A 10,383-nucleotide genomic window follows, 5' to 3' on the forward strand; every position below is an offset into this window, starting at 1 on the left:
AGGGAGATCCAGGAGGAGGAGCTGCGGAGATTCGCGTCCCGCGTCGCCGCCCTCCTGCAGGGCCCGGAGCCAGGCCCCGAGGCCGTGGACTGCCTCCAGAGGCTGCACCTCACCGTCGCCGCCACCAAGTACCCCCGCAAGTGAGTGGCCTTGTGTCTCCCTGATGTTTACAAGAAGCAAAGCGTTACTTTCTTGAAAAAAAAACCCCAAAACAAAACAACAACCAAAAAGAGGGGGGGTTGAGGGGTAGCTTAGTGCTTTTAAAAACCGCCCTGTTTTGAAAACACTGAGTTTTATATAAATGTAAAGCCCCTCTTTGCCTTTTTCTCCTCATTGCTAAGCAGAAGGTGCCTGCTTCCTTTTGCAGCAAGGATAACAAGCGTTTGTGTCACTCAGCGCTCTTTGAGCTGCGCTAAAGAACCACATTCAGAAGTGAAGATGATAAAATAGCGTTAGTCAGGGTTGCTGTCCAAGGGAGATCATCCCAAGACCAAGAAAATGCAGGAAATAAATCCCTGAATTGCTTCTTGCCTTGCAGTGATGCTGTACTGTGACTCTTGCAGGCTAGATGGCAAGTTTGTGGAGCTGTTGCAGACAGTGCTGTGTTCATCCAAGTGCCCTGAGCAGGTTCAGATGTTGTGTGCTGCCATCCTGAGAGAGATGTCGCCTTGCAAGGACCTGATCCTCTCCTGCCGTGAGATTCAAGATACAAAGCTCTTGAGCCTGGTATCCTCTGTCCTTTTGGCTCAGGTAAGTGACTTGTCAAGTCAGAAAACTTCCCTTGTTGATGTAGATTTGCTTTCTGGTTGTTCTCTGTTTGGTGAGCTCAAGGAGAATGAGAATCACGTGAAAGTATCTAGGAAAAAAGCAGAAACATTTCCATGTTTGTTTAAGGAACCTAATTGTTCTGCTTTGTGTAAGAAAAATCAGTAACTTTTTTGTGTTTAGTACTTGATGACAAAGACTGATTAAAAATTGTGTGGTGTAGAGACTGAGGACCTGAAGCAAGCTTGTAACTATCTGGAAGCAAAACCAACATTTTAGTGTGAGCTGCTGTAAGAGACTTCAACACAGAGCTGCTTGAACCTGTAGAGTAAAAGATTTGACTAATTTATTACTACTGCTTTTTATGGTGCTGGCTTTCATGTTCAAGTGTAGAAAAATATACATAGAACCTATAAAACACATAGGGCTATAAATGTAGATGGCATTTCAAAAATCTAGATTCTCCATGGAGAAGAAAACATGAGGACTTTCCTGTTTTGCGTGCAGCCTGCATTGACTGCTCTCTGGAGAATAAGCTGGAAACTTTCTTTCGTTTCTACTTCCTTTACTGTTATTGTGCCTATTAAAGATAAAATATCTTCCTGAACCCTTCTGAAACTTCTTATTCTGAGTTGCACTGTGCGCTCAGAAATGCCTCATGCACTTCTGATTACTCCTCTGAGTCTTACTTAGCTAGAGGAAATGAAAACAGAGAAGCAGAACACAGTGATGTATTACTTATGTGCTTCCTCACAAAGCGCCTCTCTCCCATATCCAGCCTTGAGACTGTCTTGTAGTTCTACAGTGCAAAAACATACCCTATGTGTTAATTTTTGTTAGATTACAACTAAAACCATGAAGATATTTTCATCACTTTTTGATGTTACTAAAACTTGTCATATTTTAGCCATTTCAGTGTGGTACAGAGAGCAGCAGCCTCACTCATGAAGCCACACTTCAGCAGAACCTTTAAAAGCATATTTTCATTTGTCACCGCTTTGGGTGGAAATCATCTGCCTTCTCTTTGCCCCCCTGTGCTCTGCAAAGCCGATGTTCTTTTTGTAAAGCTTTTGACTTTTGAGAAAACACAACCTCTGGTGTTGCATTAGGAGCTGGAAACTTTCAGTTGGTTTGAGTTCAGTCAGGTTTTCCTCTAAGCAACAAGGAACGTGTCAGCAACACACATAAGCAGCCCCATCATTTGCAGTGAGCTACAGCAGTGTGTCTGTGGCAGAAGCAGGGTTGTCTCTTCCATTTTCCTTTACTTCACAGGTCCCAGAACCTTCAACATCTTTGTCTGTATGTTGCTTTGGTTAATTTATCCTCATCTCTTCACGAGAGAACTGCTGAAAGTAGCCCCCATCATGGGTGAGGTTCCCATGTGAAATTCCTCACTGGAACCTCAACTTTAGTTTCCTAATTGCTTCGAATGACCTGATACAAAACTGAATATTAGATAGGGAGTGCCAGAGATCAGTGTTTGTTCACTGCCTTCAGCAGCCACCTGTCCAAAACCCTGAGCAGCAGAGAGGCTCCACTTTTTATTGGCATGATGACATTCACAGGGAAAGAAAACCTATCAAAAGTCTGGGTTCAGCTGTCATCTTTAACAAAGTTGTCTTGGACAGAAAGGTTTGACAGCCACTGCTATAACAGCCTCCGAAAGAGGAAGCTGCTTTGTTTTCCACATTGTGAAGATATGGACTAACCAGAGATTCCTAGAACATATTAAAGCAGTCCATTTTCTGTTCATAAATTTCAAATTTAACAATTGAGTTAGCAAACTGACCACATGGGGGTAGTCAGTGCTGGCACTCTCTGCTCTAGAATTGGTGGATTGTAGTGTTTAATTTGAAGGCATCCACTGCAGTTGTTAATTTCTACTTTAGGTGATGGTTGTCCACAAACCTGTGGACATCACAGGTTTATGGATGACCATCAAAGCAAAATATGCTTTTAAAGGCATATCATTCCATCAAAGGACTCTCCCCTCCTGGGATTCACAGATTTTCTCTGTAAAATGTGGTAAAATACCCTGTGGTGTGGGTTCTTTTTATCTTTGATATTGATGCCTGATAAAAGAGTTTATATGGTATCGGTCTCTAGCACTAGTAGAAGATTATCTGCCTAGCCTTACTTGTGCTTTATTTTTAAGGGAAATAAGAAGGCTGAAGTTTCTGCTGTGGGGCAGCGTATTGTAGAAGTACTTGGAGGAAAGCTGCCTGAGGGTCAGAGTGCTCGGTACCTTCTTCCTGTCTTGTCAAATGTCATCAGTCTTTCACCAGAATCTCTAACTGAAGGTAAATATATAGGAGGGCCTGAGGTTATCATTTGGCTGTGAGCTCTATAGTGATCAGAAGGCTCTGGCTAGGAGTAGGGCTTGGAAACTGCTGTTAAAAGTGATATCTCTGCCACAGGGAAAGTGAACTTATTGGCAAGATACATTCCACCACTCAAAAATGGGACTGGGCCTTCAGCTGCCTTGGGCCTTTCTGGGGGCCAGAGTCTCAGTACTGTATGGATTTGTATCACAGTAGCGTGTACCCTAGCTAAGGTCTCCAGATGCAGTCGGAGTGTGAAATTGTAGCTGTCCTGAAGAGCATCAAGCAAAGCAAGAGACAGAAGTGGATGAACTGAAGTAGTGTGAGGAGGACAGGGCAGTACCGCTTTGGGGTACCCATTTCTTTGCTGACTGCTGGATCAGACACACAGTTTTCTAGGCTGGAGGAAAAGTGCAGCAACTGAGGGATAGCAGGGCTGTGTCGCAGAGGCTGCTTCTCTGCCTGGTCGAGCATTGACTCTGTGATTTCCTTGTACAGAGCAGACCAATGTGGTCAGTAAAAAGATGACTGACTGGCTGAGGTATGCAAGTGTGCAGCAAGGAGTTGCTCAACCCTCTGGAGGCTTCTTCTCCAGTCCCAGGACCAAACAGGTGAGTGCTGAGTTGCCATAGTCTTCTCACAGGGGCATTTTTCAGTCAGTGCCTGCTGTTTCACATTCCCAGAATCAGCTTTTTTTGGGAAGTGGTGACCTAAAGGGCTGCTGTTCTTTGGGTATGTGATCAAGACACATAGGAAAGCAAAGCAGGAGGGTTACAGCTCCAAGATTTAGAAGTTCTGCTGTAAAACCAGAGCTTTAATCCTTGAAGTAGTTTTGAGGGGAGAGTCTTTTAGTGACTATGTACCTTGGAGTAAAAGCTGATTGCAAATGAGGCCTGTGTCAGAGAGGAGGAAAGTTTGGAGTGCTTCAGGTGAGGAATAGGATCCGACACAGTAGACCTTTCTCTCTCTGGATAACTGCCCCCCTGCAGGCCCCATAGTACATATAAATGAGGGCTACTTGTCTGCATGAGCTCAGGAGTTTTCCTTGCCTTCTCACGTAGCCTCTCCCTGGGGATCTGACCTGCTGCATCTTTTCTCACAGCCCAGTCCTGTCACAGAGATGGATGGTGCCATTTCCACAGACTTCTTCACAGTGCTCTCGGTGGCTCAGTACTACACACAGGACCAGTGGCTCAACGTGCAAGCCTTCTCCATGCTGCGAAATTGGCTGCTGTGCTACGGGGGCAAGGGCTTGAAGACCCCAGGTATGATCTGAAGGGCTGCAGGCCAGTGTGGGTTGTACCCCCAAGAGGAGTGTGTGTTCTGAGAAGATTAGGTGACTGCATCAGCAACCTAGCAAGTGGCAAGAATATGGGCAAGAGTTCAGAGCTCTTGAACTAGATAGAAGCAGGGAAACTTCAGGGAGGAATATCACAAAACCTCCTGACTGATCCTTACTGGCCCTTCCATGAGGAATTATTCATTCAGTGGGTCCTCTGGTTTCAGGCAAAGCCCTGTGGATCCCTGAGAAAAAGGCCTGGTGGTGGGAGACAGCATCTCCTTAGTGTTTTGTAACACTCCCTTCTTCCCAACAGACAGCTCCCTTGCTGTTGCTGGGCGGCTGTGTGAGTGACGCTGCCCATGATGTGAGCTGATACGTGATAACTTTTATTCTGTAGATGGCAAATCAGGAATGAGCAGGTCCGTTATGTCCATGATCTCAACTACATCCAGATCTAGTCGCCAGCTTCCCCCAAAGGACCGTCTGCGGGAGAAAGCCTTTGAGTACTGCCAGCGGCTTATTGAGCAGAGCAACCGGCGTGAGTCTTGCCTTGAACCCCCCTTGGTAGCATTCTTGAAAATGTTTCTGGTTCACTGCCTCAAAGTTTAACTTGGGCTTCTTTCTCTGGCAGGACCCCTGAGGAAAGATGATGGAGACCTGCAGAAAGCTGTAAGTACACAGAGGTGGGGCTGAAGCTCTGGGACCTGTGGCTTCCCTCACTCTAATCTGACTCTCTGTTCTCCTGCAGTGTCTCACTGAGGCGGTGACAATCATGGACATCATCTGCAAACAGGAGTCCTCCTACGTTCACCGCGCAGCTTCCTTCCTGAAGATCCTGCACAGCAGAATCAGTGGGGATGCCACTTATGCCAGGGCACTGCTGCCCATTGCCCAGTTCTTCCTGCACCATGGTAAGTCATCAGCTGTCACCCCCTCCTCTGTGGTCTCCATACTGTCAGCACAGCCTTTTGTCCTGACATTGGTAGTTCAGCATTGGCTGTACTCTGGGATGAGTGATCCCACTTCAGGGCACCCAGGAGCTGGGCTGTCCTGTGCTCTTTAGAAAAATATAACCCAGATTTAGCTTAGCCCCTGGAGTCCCTGTTGGCAGGGCTGCTGGGTGGGCTGTGTTCAGCAATGTGCTGTGTCCTCCCAGGCAAAATGGCAGCTGTGGACTCCGATGCAATCTACAAACATTTATTCACTGATATCCCGGCTCAGCTCTTCCACAACCCATCCCTGGCCTTTGAATTTGTCCAGTTCTGCAAAGACAACACCCAGCTCTTCACTGAGACCTCCAGCATATTCAGGCAGAGCTTCCCAAATCTCTTCAAGGTACAGCTTGCTGGAGCAGCACAGGAGAGAGCCTGCAGCACATCCCTTTCTGTGCCGCAGAACCTTCTGTTTGCCTTTCAGTGCACCCCAGAGCCCTCCATATCCTTCCATGGCAGTGCTAGGGACAGCATAGGCAAGAAGGATGGGCAAGAAGGACTGTTAAAAAGCAGGTGTGTTTGAAGAGGGTTCTGGGTGTGATTAGCACTGCTGGTAGGGGAGAGTCTGCATTAGCATTACTGCCAGTGGGTTGGGAAGTGCAGTGAACACAGCACTTTGTTTCTGGAAAAACTTAGTAAGTTGCAGCTTGGCAACCACTGAACCAGCTGCCAGATGCCTGTGTTCAGCTGCCAGCAGCCTCCCAGGTTTTGCCTAAACCCTCAGACTCCTCTGATTTTGCTTTTCATAAGTGACTTTCCCTTCCCCGTCCCTTTTGGTCACAGTGTGAGAATCATCTGGATGTGGTGGAGTAGCAGGGATAGTGCAGCAGTTTGTGCTTGTTCCTTGCAGTTCCTGGCATGGAACAGCCCACCCCTTATCTCTGAGTTTGTGGACCTTCTCCCATTTCTGCTGGATACAAGCACAGCCATTGAGATTTTCCATTTGCTGCTCGACTTGCCCTGTTTGACAGCAGCTCTGGATATCCAGCTGAGGTAACACTACTTTCTCTTGCTAATCAGGGTCTTGACAGTGACCATAGCCTACTATATGCTTCTCTGAGCGCCAGCTGCCCTCTGGCTGCTGCTGTCATACAGTGAGAGGCATCTGCTACAGTCAGGTTAACACAAAGCTGCACATGTCAGCCCAGTTTTCCTACTAATGTGCTGTGCATAGGAAGAGAAGGTGACAGTGCAGTACTGAACTGTCTTTGGGGCTCAGGTTGCTGTTACGGTTCCCCTCTCTATATCCAGCTCCAAACTTGCCACATGCTGAGGTGTCTGCCATGAGACACCACCTCAACACAGAGGTGTGGGCTACCTGGTTTTCTGTCCCTGCTCTGACCCTTCTTTTCTGGCTTTTTTCTCCTGGAGTCATACAGAAGTTCCTTCCTGAGGTCACTGGAAACTGTGAGTCTCCAGGAATATGGGATAGGACTGGGACTGCCTCTCACTGCTGTATCTCTGCTCTTCCTTGTCTTCCCTGACATAAGCAGCTTTTTTTGGAGTGCTTAGAAAAGGGAGTTACAGGATCATAGAATCATAGAATGGTTTGGGTTGGAAGGGATCTTAAAGCTCCCCCAGTCCAACCCCTGCCATGAGCAGGGACACCTCCACCAGCCCAGGCTGCTCAAAGCCCCATCCAACCTGGCCTTGAACACTTCCAGGGCGTCCACAACTTCCCTGGGCAACCTGTGCCAGTGTCTCACCACCCTCAGAGTAAAGAATTTCTTCCTAACATCTGGTCTAAATTGATGTTGGTGGGCTTCAGTGATGGAGGGTTACAGAGAGCCATTTTCCCCTTTCCTAGAAGTGATACAGAAGCAATTCTGGCACTGTTGCCTGAGACCAGGGGATCTGAGCTCATCATTTCTGTCATCCTGGTCCTCTGGCTTCCAGAGGGCCTGGATTACACCAACTTGCTGTCCCTGTTTCAGTGGAAAGGGAGTTATTCTGTTGTTCAGGACTCCAGCTATGCCCTGGCCCATTCTTATAATGCAGCACATACAATGTGTGCCTCTGCTAGGTCAACTGCTCTTCCTACCTCCGAGAGGGCTGCCAGCAACCCAGCTGTGAAGCCGGCCACCTGTCTGGAAGCCTTTCACCATCCCCTCTACAAGAGCATGTTCCAGTATCTCCTCCGCACCAAGTCTACCCCTGAGGATGCCCCAGAGAGGTAGGAAGTTGCTGCAGCAAACTGCCACAGCAGTTTGGTCCAGCCATCCAGCACTGGGAGGCAGCACTGGCATTGCTGGGAAAGACATAGCTGCTCTCAGCTGGAGTGAGGTGGATTGGATGTTCCCTGTGTTAGCTTTGTTGAGCACTCAGAGGCCTTGTGCGGAGAATAGGGAAGAGCAGCCAGGAGAGGAGTTGGGAACAAGCCTTCAATAGTAACTTTTTTTGTTGCCCACAGGCTGATTCCACTTCGGCAGCTGCTGGGATCCCTGGCCAGCAGCCCAAGGGTCGTGCAATGTGCGGAGACTGTCCCTGTCTTACTGGAGCTCTTTTTCAGAGTGGTGGCAGAGGTAGGTCCTATTGGGGGAGTTTGGCTCTCAGTCGTGCTGTGGGGATCTCCTGTTATTTGAAGAGCAGTTGTAGAAGCAAAAATGTTAAGACACTGCAGTTTCAACAGAGGGGTGCATGAAGGGAAGGCAGGACGGTCTAGTACTGAGCTGGCTACTTCATCTGGAGAAGCAGAAAAGCTCTGTGGTGCAGTGTCAATTTTCACACTGTTCTCAGCCAGCTACAAAAGAGGTAGGCAAGAGTAGAATGAGTGCCTGGTACCTGCTTTGTGCACTGCTCTCCCACTGCTGGGTCAGACTGTTTCTGTGCCAGCCTAGTCCTCTCTGGCCGATTAGTTTGGGTTTTGGCTGCTGGAAGTCACTTGGTGTTGCTGAGGGAAGTGCTGATTTTCAGTTTGCAGATGGGCCGCTGATGAACCAGCTGGTGGTGCTGCTGCTGCAGAGGAGCGACCAGCTCTATGAGATCCCAGCATTTAAAGATGACGTGTACAGGTGAGATGGGACAGGAGGCCCAACCAAACTCCCAGAGCTTCTGCTGGCTGCAGCCTGGCATCCCAGGGCAGCTCAGGAGTCTGTTCAGCTGTGGCCCAGTCCCTTCTGTGACTCAGCTTTGGAGGGTGCAAAATGGGAGCTGCACCTTCAGCCCTGATAAAAACACCTTGCTGTGCCAATGGCTGGGTGCTGCTGCCCACACCTCCTTGGTTTGGTGATGATCACCTTGCCCGTGGTCTGAGCTCTGCCCATCTCTCTCGTCCAGAGTGCTGAGCTCACAGCTGGTGATGCTCTGCAAGCTGCACCCTGCGCTCATCGTGGAACTGCCCACGGAGATTCTGGACTTCTTGGGAACAGTCAGCAACATCCAGAACAAGGAGGCCATTTTCACCCACATGGTAAGCAGCGTTTGCCTGCTTCTGCCCCAGGTTGCTCCATCTGTGGTGCAATCTATTGATCACCTTCCCTTTCCTTCTCTCCTCTGTCCTAGCATTAGCTAATCAGATTTGCTATTCCCTAAAAATTATTTGATCTCCTTCCTTTCTGCTTGCCCTGAACACATCTGCCTTTGCTTCAGGTCTGGGCTGTTGGAGAGTACATGTCTGTGTCCTATGACAAGCGCTGCACTGTGGAGCAGATCAACCGGTTCTTTGAGGCTCTAGAGACCGTGCTATTTGAAATCACCCAGCTCCGACCTCTGGCCAGCACCCCCAGCTATGCACCCCGTGCCATCAGTGTCCTTATGGCCACCTTGACCAAGTTGGCCACCCGCAGCCAGGACTTGATCCCCAGGTAAGGAGTGGTGGCGGGGAAAGGCAAAGGGCTGAAACATGCAGGTCCCATGGCTCCAAACACAGATGTTTGCTAGTGTTAAATAATCAAGCTTGGCAACTGACTAGAACCTGAAACTGTACAGAGGAAACGAGCAGTGGAGGTGCACAGTTTGGGGAAGTGGGATTTGTCTGCTCTCTGCATCAGGAGGAGGGGGTGGGTAACATCTGGTGTTCATTTACAACAGGGTCTTTTGGAGTACACAGGCTTAAATACTGACTTTGCTGTGTGCAGAGGCCCTGCCAGCTGATGTCCATGTCCTTCTCTCCTGCAGAGTGTCCATGTTCCTGTCCAAGATGAGGACATTTGTGCAGAACCCTGCTGTCACCTCTGTTTACTGTGAGGAGGACCTTGAGGAGATCCTGATCCGGGCAACTGAGCTCATGAACCTACTGAAAATGCCAAACGTGGCTCAGTTTGTGTCCACGCCGCCTGTAGACGTGGCCAGCACACGGTTTCAGAGAGAGGTGAATGCCTCCCTCCCTTTTGCCTTGAGGATAGTCACCCGGCTCCTGGAGCCAGCTCCTGGGTTCATGCCAGGGTGAGGACGTGAGGTTTCTGAAAGGCTCCAGGCTCTGCTGTAACTCATCAGATGCTGCTGACGCTTACGGCTGAGACCCTGCTCTGAACTGGAAATGAGGAACAAATGGTTGTGAATGAAACGGAAAACAGGAATAAGATGAGCTGAGGCAGCTCTTCTGGTCTGAGGCTGTTTGTATTTCTGTCTCCTAGTGCCTGTTGCTTTTCTATCTCCTAAGCTTGTCTTATCTCTCCCTGGCCAGTATGCATTGAAAATCCCAGTGGATTTGTGTGAATGGGCAGGAAGGTGAGTGCATGCATTAATACCCAGCCAGCACACTGTGCCCCGTTCAGACATACCACTTCTTCCCTCCCTTCCTCTGCCTTGTCTCTCCTTCCCCTTTGCCCTCAGTACACCCAGACTATCTATGCCTGTGCTGCTTTTATTGCCTCTGCTTGCAGCAAATCAGCCAAGCAAAGGCCTGTGTGAGGTGGAGAAAGCAGAAGTGACTCCATTAAGTCTGCTGTGAGCCCTCACTGCTCTTCTCTCTTCCCATCAGAGTGAACATGTTGAGATCCAAGAGACAGCTGCCAGATGGGAGCTTAGAGAGATTTATTGATCCAGTTTATTGTTGACACCAAGAGCATTTCTTAACATACAT

At 48.7% G+C, this 10,383-nt stretch overlaps 1 protein-coding gene across 1 annotated transcript; it reads left to right on the top strand.

Moving 5' to 3' along the window:
- The first annotated feature begins 6 nt into the window (after positions 1 to 6).
- AP5Z1 (adaptor-related protein complex 5, zeta 1 subunit) lies at positions 7 to 10,013 on the top strand. The gene is made up of 16 exons (XM_010181448.1): positions 7 to 140; positions 564 to 750; positions 2,921 to 3,065; positions 3,585 to 3,697; positions 4,189 to 4,351; positions 4,766 to 4,906; positions 5,000 to 5,037; positions 5,117 to 5,279; positions 5,525 to 5,703; positions 6,211 to 6,353; positions 7,384 to 7,533; positions 7,771 to 7,882; positions 8,274 to 8,371; positions 8,637 to 8,769; positions 8,949 to 9,163; positions 9,477 to 10,013. Exons 2-16 carry the CDS (start codon positions 634 to 636, stop codon positions 9,745 to 9,747), a joined length of 2,181 nt encoding a protein of 726 aa, XP_010179750.1. The 5' UTR covers positions 7 to 140; positions 564 to 633; the 3' UTR covers positions 9,748 to 10,013.
- The last annotated feature ends 370 nt before the right edge of the window (positions 10,014 to 10,383 follow it).

Source organism: Mesitornis unicolor, unplaced genomic scaffold (assembly GCF_000695765.1).
Source record: "Mesitornis unicolor isolate BGI_N332 unplaced genomic scaffold, ASM69576v1 scaffold21623, whole genome shotgun sequence".
Taxonomy (NCBI): domain Eukaryota; kingdom Metazoa; phylum Chordata; class Aves; order Mesitornithiformes; family Mesitornithidae; genus Mesitornis; species Mesitornis unicolor.